The following is an 18877-nucleotide window of genomic DNA, read 5'->3' on the forward strand; positions in this document are numbered from 1 at the left end:
GCACATTTAATATGCAAGTGCTTAAGATGATAATCATTTTTTTTTATCACAGTAGCTTGTTACCTACTCCCTCTATCCCATTTCAAATGTCATTTTAACTCAAAATGTTTTTCGAAATAATTATCACTTTAGAAATTTAAGTAAATTTATTAATTGTTTCCAACCCCTATAATATTAAAGAAATAGTAGTTCTTTATAATATGCTTAATTCTCAAAAAATATTTAATATGGTAAATTATATATTATATATATTTTTTAATGACGTAAAAAGAGCTAAAGCAACAGTTAAATTAAAACGTAGTGGTAACTAATAGTATCACTTTTAAAACCATTACAAGATCAAGAGGAGTTCCATTGCAATTAAAAAACTTACCAAGATAACTTTCCAATTAAGTTTCTTTCTTTTCTCACGAATCATGGTTAGTTGTCACTAACAAGATCCAATTAAAATAAAATAATCCAATAAAAAACAAGGCAATGAATCATGAGGAGCGAGAAAAGGAAAAAAAAAACAAAAAACGAAAAGGACAATAAATAAAAAAGAAAGAAAAATACGGAAATCGCCGTCGTCGTTTTATAAAATTGTTTCAGACCTCTCTTTTTTTCTCTTCTTATTTATTCTCCTGTAAATTTTCGTCCCTATATAAACTAGCAATTTCTCAAGCAATAATCAAAAGAAGAATAAAAATAAAGCTGAGGTTTTGAAACTATGGGGGAATCGGTAGAACTTCCGAGTCGTTTAGCGATTCTTCCATTCAGGAACAAAGTGTTGTTACCTGGTGCGATTATTCGAATTCGTTGCACTTCTCCTAGCAGGTAAATTTCTAGAGAAATTTATCTTTTTACTGTGGTAATTTACAGTTATTCTGATATATATTGTTTTATTAATTATCTTAGCATGTATTTAGCTGGAATGATTTGTTTGAGTGTACTAGAGATACGAAAGGTAGTTACTTTTTTTGTGAATTGGCGCGAGGATTAACAGGTTTCGTTGACTTTGCTATGTAGTTGACCTTTTTGAAGTTGTAGAATTTGAGGATTGATGTTTTTAGGTTTGACTTGTGTTTTGTTGTATTTTGTTTTTATTTTTATATTTTTGATTCCTTTCAAGTTGTTAACTTTAGCAGATAGGATGGTTCGAATTGATCGACTGAAGAATTACAGTTCTCAGCTACTCTGTTACACACTTTCCTTTCTAGTGCGTCCCAAAAAGAATGATATCTTTCTATTTTTAGAAACCATTTAACTTTGAACATCTCATGTTTATCCTTAATGGGAGTCTATGGCTTGTTTTAGAAACTCCATGCCCAGTCTAACATCACTATATAAATTGGGACGGAGGGAGTATTATATGTGGAAAGATCACTGGCTTAATTTTACTTAATTGTTTGGATGTGATACACTATAACCACTTGGTTAGTAGAGTATTATTTTTAGCTGATATTGCGCAGCACATTGTGTAAATGATTGTGGCGAAGAGAAAAGATCAAAGTATAGGGAGTAATGTTTCTATTTTTCTTAATTATAAATATGTGTGTGTTGCAGTGTAAAATTGGTGGAGCAGGAGTTATGGCAGAGGGAAGAGAAGGGACTGATTGGAATATTACCAGTTAGAGATTCAGCTGCGACAGCCACTTCGGGTACTGCAACATCTTCAGGTGATCTTGCTTATTCTGAATGTTATTGTCTATGTTCCAAATTAGGAAGAAAAAGAAAGGAAGAAAAAGCCTCATGCTCTAAGAATTCTTATAACGAGACATATATTTGACGTTATTGTCAAATATATTTCTTGGCTACTGAAAGCTTAGCAAATTCAGCCTTAGAGTTTACTCTTTTGGTTATTTTTGTTGATCTAGCTCTAGAGTCAAATTGATCTAGTTGTACATATTGATTACTTGGTTGAAAAAAAATATTTCCTTTCGACAAAAAAAAAATGTTATTTTGTAAAATGGTAAAGAGGGTAGAAAAAGGTGTCCCCGGGAATGCAAAAGTGAATTAAAGTAGTAATTTTGAGGTGGAAACATTGGTTTTGTGTTGAAATGGGTCAAACAAATTAGGATGGACTAGAAAGGGCAGTTGTACGAGTAAATTGGATGGAAACTGGAAAGAATAGTATAGTTATTTCCTGTTGAATTTACTTGTTGCAAATACTGCAGGTGCGGGTGTAGAATCAGCTGAACGAGGCTTGAAAAATCAGCCTGGTATATCAGATACTCACAAGCATGATTCAAAAAATCAACAGGAAGTTATTCACTGGCATAATAGGTACACACATCGTGATGCATTCCTTTGTCGTTGCATTGACATAGATGCCCTGGCCTGTTCTGTGCCATTTGATGTAGATTTGGTGATATAACGTTTAGCAGCGTGGGTATTGACTATTATGTTTTGATGAATAGTTCATTCAGTTATGTCACCAATTAGTATGTTCACTATCAGTTCTTTTTTACATGTTTATTAAGGCATTTGTGAAGTTTATCATTTTATCTCAACTCAGGGGAGTTGCAGCCCGAGCTTTACATCTCTCAAGAGGAGTTGAGAAACCAAGTGGCAGAGTTACATACATAGTTGTACTAGAGGGCTTATGCCGATTCAATGTGCAGGAGCTTAGTACCAGAGGAACATACTATACAGCACGGATCACGTCTCTTGATATGACCAAGGCTGGTAAGAGTTCTGTTATTCTTCTTTAGATGACTGGACATACGTAGGATCTGGATAGGTAAAATCATAGCCCTTCTCCTTTTATTTTTTACCCCAGTGTATGAGGGGGAGAGGGGGCGGGGATGGGTGTGTGGATACCAAGAGACTAGGGGTGGAGGTTGGTGCTAATGTTGAAAATAATAATATATGAGGACCTTGTCAAGACTTCTGAATTGCTAGAATTTTTATTGTCATGATCAGAGATGGAGTTGATTGAGCAAGACCAAGAATTCATAGCATTGTCTCGTCAGTTTAAAGCCACTGCGATGGAGCTCATTTCCATTCTTGAGCAGGTGAAATTTGAGGCTAACTTTTCTTTACAATGACTTCTCTGCTCTGCTGAATTTCCTTGTAGCACTATTACCTCTTTGTAATGGCTAAAAAGTCTTTAATAATTTCCCAGCGCTTACGGTTGGGAAATGATTTTTATTTTGGGTGGATTAGAAGATGTGTAATTCTGCCCTGTTAACAGGGGATAGAGCCTGCATCCAATGTTTCTTCCCCTCATTTTGTTCTTCTTCCCCTACCCCTGATAATAGACATATTAGCAAAACCGGATTAACTATAGAAAACTCGCTGCATCCCGAGAAACAAGATGATTTGTTGCAAGTACGTTGTACATACCTCAAATGAAGAAGAAATATGTATTATTAGCTGTGTGGCATGTGAAAACTGTTACTGTTTGTTATTATAAGCTAGAAATTACTTCTTTTCCGTGAAAGGTTTATGCACGATGGGTGATTCTCTAAACCTAAAATGTAAATGAAGTCTTCTTAATGTCAGTAAAATTTTAAGAATGCATATTACCACAATTTGCAAGGATGTTCTCTCTATCTTTTAGATGGCTGATGCATCTACTAATATAGAAGGGCAGCCCGGTACGCTAAGCTCCCGCTATGCGCGGGGTCCGGGGAAGGGTCGGACCACAAGGGTCTATTGTACGCAGCCTTACCCTGCATTTCGAAGTGCAAGAGGCTGTTTCCACACCTCGAACCCGTGACCTCCTGGTCACATGGCAGCAACTTTACTAATTACGCCAAGGCTCCCCTTCAATGCATCTACTTATATAATAGCATGAAAAATATTCGAATGAGTTCTATTGACATGGAAGGAATCTGCAACCAGCTTTTGTGTCTAAGTTGAAAAGCAGGGTAGCTGATGATCCATCTAATCTTAGTAATTATGTTTGTCTGATCTTTCTTCAACAGAAACAGAAGACTGGTGGAAGAACAAAGGTTCTTCTGGAGACGGTTCCTGTCCATAAATTGGCTGATATTTTTGTAGCTAGTTTTGAGATTAGCTTTGAGGAGCAGTTATCCATGCTGGATTCTGTTGATGTTAAAGTAAGGCTTTCAAAAGCTAGTGAGCTAGTTGATAGGCATTTACAGGTACCTACTTGGTTGCGCATTTGTGTTTGACGGTGTTGCTTTTGATTTCAAGTACTTGAGTCATCTTCCTTTTTTGCTTGTGTAGTCAATTCGGGTGGCAGAGAAGATTACCCAAAAGGTTGAGGGGCAGTTATCAAAGTCTCAGAAAGAATTTCTGTTGCGACAGCAGGTTTCTTTATCTGTGTCTTTTGATATTTTCTTTGATATTTTGAGAGTTGAATATAAGCTTTTCCACATTTTGCTATATGATAAGGGACACTGTAGGAATAGTGGGAGTGTTTGCTGTCAGACACCTTATTCAATTGTCAACACCAGAGGACTTTAGCATTGGGTTATGGGGCTGGTTGAAAGTCTATTATTGTGTTACTTTCCTAAAACTTTAAAGCAAGGATAAGAAGAATACCTTTCAAAGCCTAAGGGCTGTCTGTTTACTCCATGCTTGTTCGCCTTTGCTCTGCCAGTGCTACCGGAGTTTCTTGCGAATTTTACGTTATGTGCTACTATGCCTGCTGACGTACTATTAGGTTAGGTCTTAATATGCTTATTCTTTTTGTCGTCCTTTCTTCTGTATCCCTTCTCATATTGGCTCAAAGCTTGGTTCATCTTCCTCAATACATTGAGGTCTATATGATCGAAGTCTTTCTCCTAACCCTTTTGAGGACAGGAATAGATGGTTCTTATGGAAACTGATCTCCTTTTGTTACTTATGTTGCTTCTATTTTGTAATTCTTATTCATCTTACAGATGAAGGCCATAAAGGAGGAACTTGGTGACAATGATGATGAAGAAGATGATTTGGTTGCCTTGGAAAGGAAGATGCAAGGAGCAGGAATGCCTGCAAGTATCTGGAAACATGCTGTGAGGGAACTAAGGTACAATGTTTGAAACTCAAAATGCCTTCCATGAGATTTACACATGTGGGGACCATCCTCATTGCTTTGTCAAAATAAGGAAAAAGGAGAGTGAATAAAATAGCAAAGGAAAGTAGGAAACGGCGGAAAAGGAGAGAGAAGAGAAAGAAAATGAAAGGGAAAGAGGAAGGAGGACAAGAAGTGCGAAGTAAAGAAGGGCAGGTCCTCACCCACATGCAAGAGTGGATTTGCGGAGGAAATCTGTGTACTATGGATTACCTTGGAGGATGCTGCTGCTATCTTCTTGTGAATAAAATCCTCATTCCCCCCCCCCCCCCATATGTGGCGATCGTCATTTTTGTCCAGCAAAAGTAGCTTTCATTAAGGGAGTTTTGGTAAGAAAATATTTATGTGGGGAATCACTTGCTAATTATTCACCGGAGAGAATGAATTTTGTGATGTAATTTTTTTTTTTTTTTGGTGATGCCTTCCGCAGTTATTAGATTGTTGACTCAGATTCTATGAAGTCTTTTTACCATCTTTGAAATAGAAGGTTGCTCACCTCTACTCATGGACCTAGGTTTAATTGACCTAAGTATGTCAAATATTTGTGTTTCCTTTTGGTATCTCTCTTTTATCTCCTGAGATGCTGTCATTAATGTGTCTGTCTTGTAAAACCGTGCTACACTTGGACTCTGATCAAAACAACTCATTTGATAATCATCCTAATCATGGCTGATAGTATCAGCGATATACTCTGACAAATGGCCAACTAATTGATGATAGACAGAAGTGTTTACTTCATGAAGTAAGGATGTTTGCGGCTGGCTCCACTTCAATGGATGCTACATTGAGACTAATTTATGTTGTACTGGAGGTTATACTTCATTACCTTTTTCTCTGTCAAGATATTTTTGTTGCTGTCTCTAACTAGCACTGCCATCTTGGCACATGTTAGGTGTTGCTTAATTTGTTTTTCTTTTCGCAATTAACTTGTGTTGTTAACTGCTTGATCTTTTAGAATTGTTTTGTGCTTAATTATAATTAACCCGGTGTAGCAGATCATGTTGAGTGCTTGGGTTCTTGGTGGAGTGGTCCATTTAATTTCTAATCTTTAATGTTGACTCAAAATTCTTATAACAGGAGACTGAAGAAAATGCAGCCTCAACAACCTGGATATAATAGCTCCCGCGTCTATCTGGAGCTACTTGCTGATCTTCCATGGGAGAACGCCAGTCAAGAACTTGAATTGGACTTAAAAGCTGCAAAGGAGCGTCTTGATGCTGACCATTATGGTTTATTGAAGGTCAAGCAACGGATAATCGAATATCTAGCTGTTCGGAAGGTTGGGCTCTTTTCTGGTCTTTTCATCATGTTAAAATCTGCCTGATTATTTAAAATAATCTGATGCAATTGAACATTAAATGCAGCTCAAACCAGATGCGAGAGGTCCAGTGTTGTGCTTTGTTGGCCCACCAGGTGTCGGGAAGACATCTTTGGCTTCATCTATTGCTGCTGCTTTAGGCCGAAAGTTTATACGCATCTCCCTTGGTGGTGTCAAGGATGAGGCCGATATCAGAGGGCATAGGAGAACATATATTGGTAGCATGCCGGGGCGTCTAATTGATGGCTTAAAGGTGCAGACTTAAGCTTCTGCGAGTTTTGATGATCTCTTTCTGTCATTTCATCTTGTATCTACTGCTTGCCATATCTTGAATACAGTTTAAACTCACAACAGTTTTAGGATAAGCCATGTTGCGTGAACACGTGGGTGTTCGATATGGGTGTATCGTGTGGATCCAGAAGGATTCATTATCACCTAAATCTTAGGATTTGGGGATACGGATAGGAATAAAATTTGAATACACATGCACACAGTTATAGTTAATTGTAAAGTCATTGAATCGAAACTTCAGTAAATAGATTTTGTAAGTACCTGATATTTTATTTAATTTAGTTGTCTTACAGAATAGCATTTATATAAGAAGAGTTATCTTATAGAATAGTAAAAGTTTCTAACACAGTCATGTGTGTATAAACACATATATTTAAGCCCAAACTCTAAATAATCTATGCTTCTTGTCCATAGTTGTAGTCTATGCACCCTTAGTGAATTGAACAACTGGTGCGTATTCCACAATGGCACCAAATTGTGTCTGATCGATACGGGTCCCACAGGGTTTTGTTGAAGGATCTGTCTAGCATAGGAAATAAATGATGTCTTTTGCATTTGACCTTCTTCTGTTACTCCTATTGTATGCTCCTTCTTAGTTGTCAAGGAATTGCCTGTTCCATCTAGAGCTGGAGTTCTGTTAGTTTCAGTGTATAAGGAACAGTGTCTATAATTAGCAAACCCAAACAAGCTTAGGCTTTGGTTCTAATGTCCGGGACTTTCATGTTAACCTTTGGCCCCTAAATACTGAAACTGCTTCTCTTGACTGCTGCATTCGTACAAATCCCCTGTATTCTGTCCAGCAACTTCTCTGTTCTTAACAAGATAACAAAGTAACTAGCTTCTTGCTCTTTGGTTCTTTACTGAGAGTTTGAATGCAGCAAAGATATGATGTACTTTAGAAAATCAAAACCACGGATGTTTACATTGTTTAGCTGAAAAAGTGTTTCGTGGTAAAGCTATATCTCTACTCTACACTAATTTTGTATAAGTGATACATTGTCTTTCTACTATTAAAACACGAGAGTTGAAGGATAGTTACTGGCTTCTCTCTGTTGAAGAGTAATTTAAGGTTTTAACTTTCAGAGAGTAGGTGTTCGCAATCCAGTTATGCTGCTGGATGAGATTGATAAGACTGGATCTGATGTGAGGGGAGATCCTGCTTCAGCACTACTGGAGGTTCTTGATCCCGAACAGAATAAAGCATTCAATGATCAGTATCCTTTTCATATTTGTTATTGTATTTTCTTTGTTATTTATTTGTATCCAAATGGTTGTGGCTATGATACATTTGTGTTTTCACTTCTCTTCTCTTTCAAGCATCTTTTGAATTTTGTCTAAGTAATGCATTTTCCAGTAAGTATCATGGTTAGGATTAAGTTGGTCCTTGGAATGTTCTTTTGCCTGTTAATTAGCAACCACAGATATCGATGGCTAATCTTTCCTGGTTATCATCACATTTCTTCTTTCGTATTTGATAAGTTTCGTATGGAGCTACTTACTGTCAGTAGCGCCAACTGCTGAAAACGCTGTTGCGTAGGTATTTGCTAATCGATTCATTACTTTAATAATATCACAAACTTGAGATTACATGTGTGTTTGAAGTGATTCCTTAATTCAAATTTAGCTATTTGAATGTTCCGTTCGACCTATCAAAGGTTATTTTTGTTGCAACCGCAAACAGAACGCAGCCAATTCCTCCCCCACTCTTGGACAGAATGGAAGTCATCGAGTTGCCTGGATATACACCAGAAGAAAAGCTTAAGATAGCAATTAGGCATTTAATTCCTCGAGTTCTTGATCAGCATGGTCTAAGTTCTGACTTCCTTCAAATACCTGAGGTACTGAAATTGTTAGAAACATTGTCGTAGCATGCTTTGTGTTTCGTTAACTGCGTCTAATGATTGCATACTGGTTTCAACTAGCATGGAATAGTAGTAAATATTTGTAAAGGAAATGTCTGCATATGATATCTTAGATGGTCTTGTTTAATAAAAAACAGTTATTTACATCTTTGTTGTTAGATCATATTAAGGTCATATTTTGTTTGTTAAATCTATATTATCCAAACAAAATGCTAATATATTGACTATTACAAAGATTATGACATGGGTGGCTTTAAGGATATTTTTCTGTGGTCATATTTTTTCATTTCTCAATTGTCCAATGCGCTTACATCTTTTTAGCATGATGATCTTCCACAAAGGTTTACAAAATTTACACTCTTCACAGGACGTCAGCCATGTAGTAATGTGTATATGGAAAACTATACAATAACAGAATACGGTGAAATGATTGCCATTTCCTGTGATCTTTGTTCTTTTTGGTGTGTTTAGGTAATCGAGGGCTTTCCTTGTCTATCTTTTATACCCTCAGCCACGTGCTCATTATCTTGAGAGATTTTTCTTTCTTTTCTATCTTTTTTGGAGGGAGGTGGGGTTCGACCCACATATTCTGCATAACGTTTTTCTTGTAAACCTGACAACTTGCATGATTTTTGTATTGGTTTATGGTTATGGTAGGCTATGGTGAAACTTGTAATCCAAAGGTACACAAGGGAAGCAGGTGTACGTAATCTAGAAAGGAATTTATCTGCCTTAGCACGTGCAGCGGCTGTAAAAGTTGCAGAACAAGAACATGTAGTGCCCTTTGCCAAAGATGTGCAACGCCTTTCTTCACCACTGTTGGATGGCAAACTTGCTGAGAGTGCTGAGGTTGAAATGGAAGTTATCCCTATGGGTGTCAATAATCATGATATCTCCAATGAGTTTAGGGTTTCCTCACCTATGGTAGTTGATGAACCTATGCTGGAAAAGGTGCTTGGTGTAAGTATTCTTTTCAGTCCCTCTTAGTTATTTAAATTTAATGATATCTGCAGTATCTCTCAAGTCCAACATTGGTAGAGGAAATGGTCTGTTGTCTTCTTATATGGTCTTGGACAATCCTCACATCATAAGCTAGCCTTTGGGATCGAGTCAGTCCCCGAGGTCCATCTTCATATCATGGTATCAGAGCCAGATTTATCCTTATTCGTGGTTTCACCAATGTTATATTGTCCATGCTCTAGGTTTCCAGTCCTGGGCTAGCGCAGGGGTGTTAAGTCTCCCACATTGATAGAGGAAATGATTTGTTGTCTCATTGTATGGTTTTGGACAATCCTCAGGCTTCACCTCATAAGCTAGCTTTTGTGATTGAGCTAGGCCTAAAGTCCATTTTTTTAACAGTAATTATAAAGCAGTTTTATGATTAAGTGCTGCTTGAAATACTTGGACACACGTTACCTCTAATGTGGCCCATCATGACCATAAATGTTTCTCCATTACTTCATACCTAATTGAAACCAGAAATTATGTCTTTGGATATATGAGATTAACGTAGTGATTTGTGGTGCAGCCGCCTAGGTATGATGACAGAGAAACAGCAGAACGAGTTGCCAATCCTGGTGTATCTGTTGGCTTGGTGTGGACACAATTTGGTGGAGAGGTTCAATTTGTTGAGGCCACAGCAATGGTGGGGAAAGGTGATCTTCATCTCACTGGCCAACTTGGGGATGTTATCAAAGAATCTGCACAGATTGCATTGACATGGGTAACTTTCTCTCCCGCTCTTTGTTTTGTTGAGGAAACTAAATAATACAACGAACTTGGTGTTGTGAATCCTTTTCATGATTACCTTTGAGAATAAAATGATTAATGTCTTTGTCCATAGTATATGATCTTTCTGAACTTCATTGCACAAGTAGAAACTTCGTTAAAGAACTTGCTCCAGAACATCATGGAGGACTCTAGTCCTTCACTTGAATGGAACTGATACTGTTATTCAAATATCGTGAAGAAGGAAAAATTATCTTGAATTGATTCATTTTTCAAAAAAAAAATATATATATCTTGAATTGAGTACATAATAAATTTGCATGTTTTAGTTTTTCTCTCTCCCCAGATCCCATTTGTGGGATTACATTGGGTATGTTGTTGTTGTAGTTTTTCTCTCCTTTTTCTCTTTGAAGAGATGCATATCACCTTTCACTGATATTTTGTTCCAGCATTGACAAATAGGAATCTTGGTACCAAACTAATATATATTCTTCGTTCCCATGATCCGGAAGAAATTCTTACTTCCAAGAAACATAGTGTAGATTGTGAGAAGAAGAAAACTTCTTGTATATTTACAATTTATACAAAGCTCCTAATGCTAATTAAGGAAATAAAATAAATCTGTACAATCAATCCAGCTATCCTATCAAATCAAATCTCCTAAATATAATCAAATCTCCTGAAATCATGCTAATCAATACTCCTAAATCAAGTCTCCTTGAATCATGCTAATCAACACATAGTTTTACCATTAATACCATTTTTGGTTAACTTTACATGTTCTATGCCTGCAAAGCTAACAAGAAAAATGTTTCCCCACATCTATTATTGCATTAATGGTTACGCTTTGGATATTATCCTTTGGATGAAATCAGAATTAAGGTTCTTCTCTTTGCTGCCCGAAAAAGTGGAAATAGGTGATAGAGAGAGGGGGTTCATGCTGAATTTGCACACACTTGGACCTGTAGAATATGTTAAATCCGACCTGATCCCTAAAGTTTCCGATCCATCTATTTTAGGTTTGTGTTACAAGGGTAACTTTCTAGTATGTGGTACATGGGTTTGGCTATCAAGGAGTGTAATTCCTCATGCATCTGCTTTGACGTTACAGTTTATTGAATCGGCTAAAAACTTGATAGTTGTAGTCTTGTAGATCTAAGCAGTTCTTACTCCCTTGTTGAATGAAATCTTCTGTTTCTATTTATAGGTACGTGCAAGAGCCACAGAACTAAAATTAGCTATTTCTGAAGAAACAAATCTTCTAGAGGGCCGAGATATTCACATTCATTTTCCCGCTGGAGCTGTACCTAAGGACGGACCTTCAGCTGGTGTAACCCTGGTTACATCACTGGTTTCATTGTTCAGTAAAAGAAGAGTAAGAGCAGACACAGCAATGACCGGAGAGATGACTCTCAGGGGTATGGTCTTGCCTGTTGGTGGCGTCAAGGATAAGGTATGCTAACACTTTTGCACAATATTTTTCCACCCAAACTCCAAATATTAGTGGATGTCTCATCGGTGCTTTTGCTCCACCACAATCACCGTTTTTGGTGCTCGTGGAGTTAGATATCTTTTGACTGTGCCTGAGAACACCCACATGTCTGCAGCAGACCTAAATGCTACTGGTGAAGAGGAAAAGAAGTTGAAAATTACACAACGTGATGAATTCATTGAAGCAAGCATTAAATATGGATAGATATTGAGAAAGAGCGCCAATAATCTTCTTTGTGATTCCATAGAGGCGTGAAGCAACTGATAACCCAGATAGAGAGTTAAATATGTGGGAAATACCGGTGCTAAATCATACCTATTTTTTGATAAGGTAAATAATTTTATAAATGTTGGGAAAGTTCCTGTATACAAGCCGTATACCAAAAAATAGGGTATCTACATCAAAATATGATTCCCTACGGAAGGTACCCAATCATCTACACAAATAGGATCTCATGGTACACAAAAAAGAAATCAAACACAAGAGGATATGTTGTAGCTCATTATAATATGACGAGGCTCAGTTAAGCAGGATGTTAGGAACTGTTCTGTGAAAAACTATAGCAAAACCTTACTATTATTTAGGTTTCTTCTCTTACGCCCTGTTCCTAAATAATATGTTCGATATCACCATTATGTATTACTCACCTATGTCCCTTTTATATGAGTTAATGAGAGATAGTGTAAGATGCTATTTGACTTCTAATATTATTTATTAGAACATGACTTTTATAATAGGGGTGATATTAAATGTTAAAACAGTTACCTTGAAGGTAGTTTGATAAAGAAACCATCAAATCTTAGTTTTAATTTGTGTGGAATAATGTCAAACATGTTTAGACGTTGCATAACAGAAAGAAGTGTCATATGAGTTTGCCGGAATAGTGCTTTCTTGGAGGGGCTGGGCTGGGGGAGGGTTGAGTTTGGAGAACAATGGGCAGTGCAAAACAGTCGTTCCCTTTGCTGGTTATTATGATTGTGTACCCCTCACTCTTGCTGGGTCATCTGGGGTCCTGGTAATTATGGGCTTATGGCTGAAATTTTTTGGTGGCATATCAGTATAGCAAAATCTCAGAGCGGAGAATATAAGCTGCTGTTTCGTGCGTCTCTAGCACAGATTAATAAACCATTCAGATTAACCAATGTCATCACTGTTATTGGATATTAAGTGAAGAATTGGATTCCCTCCTTATAGCCATCATTGAGTCAGAGTAATACATGTGGAAATTGCTCTTGGGATGTGGCTTCAGGCTTATGTGTAATCTTACTGTGCCTTCTCTAACTTTGCTGATTTCAAAGAGGCAACTTCATTAGTTAACCTTGTCAGTACGGTGTTTCCTCAAAAGATAAAAGTGGGCCATTTTGTGGATCTTATATGGGATCGCTTTGCCTATCTAAGCCATGGCAGCATGTCTATATTTATCGTCTCCCTGTTGTTTACCCTACAAAACTACCTTAATAATTAAAATAAAATTCCAAAAAGACTAGAAGGATCGAAATAGGAATATCCACATAGGCACTTGCTGTGGAATATATGGGATAACTACTAAGTTGCTTAGACTTTTCACTTTCGGTGCCGCACCGGTGTCGACAGGACGCGGCTGTGGGTGTGGGACCCGTAATGGATCTGATCAATCGATTGGGTATTTTGACCAAAATTGGCCGAGAAATTCGGGACATACAATGATTTCTGAAATCAAAACAAAAGTTAGGGTGAAATCGAAGAAAATGGGATACCTTGTATAGAAAAATTTCTATGTTAGTCCTTTTTCTTTTATCTCCTTGGATTCTCCTCTTGATCAATATTTTCTCCTTCTCGGAATACCTTGTACGTTTTTCACATAATATCTCATAATTTGTACATATTGGAATTATTTTTAGCTGAATTCCTGCACTCGTATGACGTATCTATTCCTGGACTCGTATCCCCGAATCTTAAGATTTAGATCATGAAGGATCCGACCTCTAGATCCGCAGCCGTATTGGACACTCGCACCCGAGTCCAAGCAACTTAGGTTGCTAGTGAGTATTGGCATATGGCTTCTTTTCTAGTTTCACGCACTACTGCACTAAGGTGTAATTCAGTACTCGATATTAGATTATGAGAGGTCTTATTTTGACTAGTGTCATTCGCTATGATGAACTCTGCAGGTTTTGGCTGCCCATAGGTATGGAATTAAACGTGTTATACTGCCAGAGAGAAACTTGAAGGATTTGGTTGAAATCCCAGCAACTGTGCTTTCAAGTCTTGAGGTAATTTGTTTGCGATAAGTACAAGTCTTTGTGGAATTTTCATTTGTTATACATAAAAATCCTTTTTAAAATTGACTTTTAAAAGACATCTTCTTCTCAAAGACGAATTACAATACTTGTTGATTTTCCAGACAGATTAATTTTCTCTCAGATGGTATGTTTTAGTAACGATACATATCATTACGGGGTCACGATACTACGGATGGAGTGAGCTAGGTAGAAGTGTGTCGTGTGTGTATTTAATTTATCTTTTTGCTTAACAGATAATACTTGCTAAACGAATGGAAGATGTACTAGATCAAGCGTTTGAAGGAGGTTGCCCTTGGAGACAGCACTCGAAATTATGATACTTAACAGACTTCCTTTAGCTAACAGTGAGAAACTCTGCGAACAAACAGTTCGGGCATGTAGATCAGCGGCCAGAGTTCATGCCTAAAAGGAAATGTTAACACGATTAACAGATGACGAAATATCCAATAACATACTTAACAGTACCGTGTATTATTCTTCGCTCTTATTCAGCTCTGTATTTATAAGTGATTATATTCTTTTTCTTTTTCCTTTTAAATATTTGTCACAATTCACGCTCTGTATTAAGTTTTTATTTAATTCAGCAAGGTCAGACACTTTGCTGCTTGCTTTTCCAAGCATTCATATGTAATTCGCGATTTACTTTTTTAGTTAATGTTGGTAGATTCTGAGAAAAAACTTCAAACCACTATTTTGTTCGGCTTGCTCTTTTCTTTTGGAGAAAATAATGGTTTCCAAATATAGTTTCAGTAGTTAGCCTTCAACTTCACCAATTAATAGCCATACTTTATTCTCACCTTCCTTTGTTTTGCAAGAGCAGAAATTTCATTAGGTAGTTGAGTGAACGATGAGCGATTGTGGGAGGGAACATGGATGCATTAAAGTGGAAGGTGGGATTAAGGCAGTTAAAATCCAGGAGCTTAAGTTATGAGGTATTATGTACCACGCTGTCTATAGCCTTGTAGGTATTACGGACCGCGCTCTCTATAGCCTTGTGCAGTAGCAGACGTATATGCAACGACGATCCACTAGTGGGGTCTGGGAGGGTAGTGTGTGCACAGATCTTACCCCTACTTCGAGGGGTAGAGAGGCCGTTTCCTAAAGACGAAGACGAAAAGAGGCAACTATCAGTATCATCAATAAAACCCATAGAAGGAAATAACAGAGCATCACAAGTCTAAATCCTAACAGACTAGTCTCGACGTATATAGTAATTTATAAATCATGGTTAAAAAAATTATGAATTTAATGATATTGTTTGAGCTGAAAGCAATAGTGTATGCCTATTTGCTTCCCAAGTAGATGGATTGGCGGAGAGACCTTGCGCTTGGTAAGAACTTCGTTGTAGCCAAAGTTTAACGGTAGTCTATCGGCTAGAGCCAAGCTTCAAAAGCGACAACTTGTCGGTTTTGGCCGATTTATTCTGTTACGAAAGAGTGTATCAACTAGAATATTATTTTTTGAATTTGAACCTGTGACCTAAAGCCTGTGAGCTATGAACATAATAACCACAGCTGAAAAGATTCAAGGACGAGTCTAATTGAGAATTTTGGCTGAATATGACTGCTTTGATTCATGTATTCACTTGGTTTTTAGTTTTCTGCCTGAAGAACTAATTTTGTGTCATAAAAGCCACAAAAAAAGGAGGAAAGAAAAAAAGTACAGAGAGAGGTTGAAAACCTTTGCCTCAAGAATAACACTATCAGAGCCAGGTTTCGATCCTGGGACCTGTGGGTTATGGGCCCACCACGCTTCCGCTGCGCCACTCTGATATTGTTATTAATTAACTGCTACGACTTTTATATGACATACGCTATTAGTAAATGTTTTTAAATGACCGGTAGTTTTCAGGATTGACCTAACTAGGCTGTTCAAACTCCAAAGAGAACTCCCCTAGCTTAAAAAATAAATGGAAGTTCCTTTATTTTGACTTTTGACACGGTTTTACGTTTAATTTAGATTTACCGATATTATTTGATGATTTAGGGGTCGTTTGGTAGGATGCATTAGATAAAATAATGAGTGCATTACCTTTGTGTATTAATAATATCTTGTTTGGTACGTTTTTTGAACCTATGCATTAGTTATGCAAGCATTAGTTATACATCTTATTTGGTATTATCCTTTGCATAATTAATGCATAAGAAACCATGGTATTAATATTGCAATGAGTTTTAATGCATGCAATAGCTTAGTTAAAGAAAAAATTGTCCTTCGAAATTTATGCTTGATTAATATATACTATTATATTAATGCAAGTTTGAAATAATCCAAAAAAGTATGAAATAAAATTATATCTCTAGTAAATAAATAAATACTTAGCATTTTCCTTTTTATAAATAAATATTCAGTTCTAAACTACATATATGTAGACAAATCAAATAATTTTTTTAAAACCTTTTTCATATAAAAATAATCCTCAATATATGTTCTTTTAAAAAAATAAAGTGATGGACTAGTTATAAGGGTATTTTTGTAAATAAATAATTCATTTAGAAAACGTGCAATGCTTTAATACATCAAACCAAACAATAGATAAGAAATATGTCGGCATAACTAATGCAAGCATAAGTAACACCAGCATTATAATACACCATATTCAGCATTATTCTTATACACTCTACCAGACGACCCCTTAGTGTATTAAAAATAAACTAGTATTTGTAGTCGCGCGATGCGCGGTGAAATATCAAATTATGATTTTGATTATATGCAAATTACATTAAAATTTAAACCTTCCAAATAAAAAATACATATAATTATTAGATATCAGTTAAGAAGAAGGACATAAAATTGTTTCTCATATCTCGTACCGAATAACATCAACATTTTTTTTAAAAAAATTTGTAGCAACTCAACCCTTTGATCTTAGTACTAGCATTTTATTCTTTGATAAATATTAAAAAATACTAAACATATCACGTTGTAATATGTCTTATTTGAACATATTGTTTAAAAAAATTCTTATTACCACTTTATGTTTTTACCTCAAAGTCGAATAAGTCCTATCCTTCTATATTTTCGTCAAAAAAAAAATCTCTATCTAATTTTTGCTTATAGTTGTTGCACTTTATTACTTAATATTGTTATATTTTTATGTGATCTTTTATTAGCTTACCAATTGATTTAATATCTTGCTTATTACCCTTTTGATAATCATATGTAAATGTAAAATTTTTATACCTAAAATTTAATGTATTTTAATATTTTTATCCTCTTACTCATAGCTTTTTTGTCATTTAAATCTATCAATAATTTTTTTGAGTATTATTTAATAATTTAATATGTTTATCCTTAAATTAATTCAAAGCATAAATATTCTCACACTATCTTTTTTCCTTTTTATCTATTTCTACCCCTATTATGAAATTTTAATTAGTTTTTTATATTAATATGTTATTATATAATCAAACTATTACGTTTTATTTTAAGTTACAACTCTCAATTAGTATAAATTATTAATACATAAGTATTTAAATTATTACATTTTAAATCTATTATATTTTCTTATAATTATTTCTATATCACGTGCAATTAAATTTTATTACTCTTTTAGTTTCAAGATACAAATTTAAATTTTATTTTTCGTTACTAAATTACCTACATGAGAAATTTATTGTATTCTTAAAATTTTAATTTGCTATCCAATTTTTATTTTTATTTATCTAGTAAAACTTTAATTTTGTGGTCCTATTCATAGTTTGGGCGTTTTTATCATAATTTTTATTTAATCTCAAGTTTAAATCATCTTTTCCTTCTATTTCTAATATTAAATATTTTTGAACTTTCAATTATTGCTATTACGTTACCTAATAATATAGTATTTCCTGTTTTCATGTGCCTTCATTAACTTTCCTCTTTATTTAATATCATTATCTATTTATATCCTTTAATATAATATAGATTGATGTGTGATTTTTTAATCTTGATATAAATAGTATATTAGTTTAAATTAATACTCGAAATTATTAAATTATTTAAATTTATTAATAAAATATTTAAGTATTATATAGTGAAATTTCCAATGTTTTAATTTAGTTATTTATTATTAATTAATCAAGAAAAAAGTTATATTTGGCTTTTTCTGGTTACGCCATATGGTTGAATTAGTTATTAATTAATAATTATATTTTTGAGTATTATTTAATTATTTAATATATTTATTCTTAAATTAATTCATAGTGTAAATACTTTGACACCATTTTTCTTTTTATATATTTTTACCCCTATTACGAAGTTTTAATTAGTTTTTTATATTAATATATAATTATATAATCAGAATATCACATTTTATTTTAAGTTATAACTTTAAATTAGTCTAAAATATTAATACATATGTTTTTAATTATTATATTTTAAATCTATTGTGTTTTCTTATAATTATTTTTAAGCATTATATAATAAATTTTCAATATTTTGATTTAGTTATTTATTATGAATTAATTAAGAAAAAGTTGTATGTGCCTTTTTCTAGTTAAATCATATGGTTGAATTAGTTATTAGTTAAGATGTTATATGTGGCTAATTGTAAGGATGCCACTTTGGCTTATGGAGATGACTTTTATATATTAGGGAGAAACTGCTCTGCAATTTGAATTGGTAGTTTTTTTTTATATTTTTTTATTTTAAAATAATTTTTAAACTCCAACTTGACACTACTCCCAATTTGGATGAGTAATTTTTCTTTTCCGTTTTTTTTATTATAGATAATTGTAAGATATCTATATTTATTAATTCAAATAGACCAACCAATTAGTTCAAAATTTAAAATTCAAAAAGTTTTTTTTATTAAAAAGATAGTTTATTTGTGTTAAAGTGCCAGTGGCATATTGGAACGATGCCACTTGGCTCAATGAGACTGCTTTTTCTTCTACTTTTAATTATAGATAGATAATG

The 18877-nt window shown here is 34.8% G+C and overlaps 1 protein-coding gene and 1 non-coding gene across 2 annotated transcripts; one reads left to right on the forward strand and one right to left on the reverse strand.

The window, feature by feature from the left end:
- On the forward strand, positions 611 to 14669 carry LOC109231338 (lon protease homolog 2, peroxisomal). Its single transcript, XM_019396972.1, has 17 exons — positions 611 to 816; positions 1546 to 1658; positions 2157 to 2265; positions 2498 to 2667; positions 2905 to 2996; positions 3912 to 4091; positions 4177 to 4260; positions 4836 to 4963; positions 6086 to 6287; positions 6373 to 6579; positions 7701 to 7831; positions 8242 to 8455; positions 9137 to 9439; positions 10008 to 10202; positions 11415 to 11660; positions 13850 to 13951; positions 14215 to 14669. The coding sequence occupies exons 1-17, from the start codon at positions 710 to 712 to the stop codon at positions 14296 to 14298; spliced, it is 2667 nt and encodes an 888-aa protein (XP_019252517.1). The 5' UTR covers positions 611 to 709; the 3' UTR covers positions 14299 to 14669.
- On the reverse strand, positions 15682 to 15753 carry TRNAM-CAU. Its single transcript has one exon. It is a non-coding gene; the product is annotated as a tRNA-Met (tRNA).

The sequence above is a fragment of the Nicotiana attenuata genome, chromosome 8, assembly GCF_001879085.1.
Source record: "Nicotiana attenuata strain UT chromosome 8, NIATTr2, whole genome shotgun sequence".
NCBI classification, from domain to species: Eukaryota; Viridiplantae; Streptophyta; class Magnoliopsida; order Solanales; family Solanaceae; genus Nicotiana; species Nicotiana attenuata.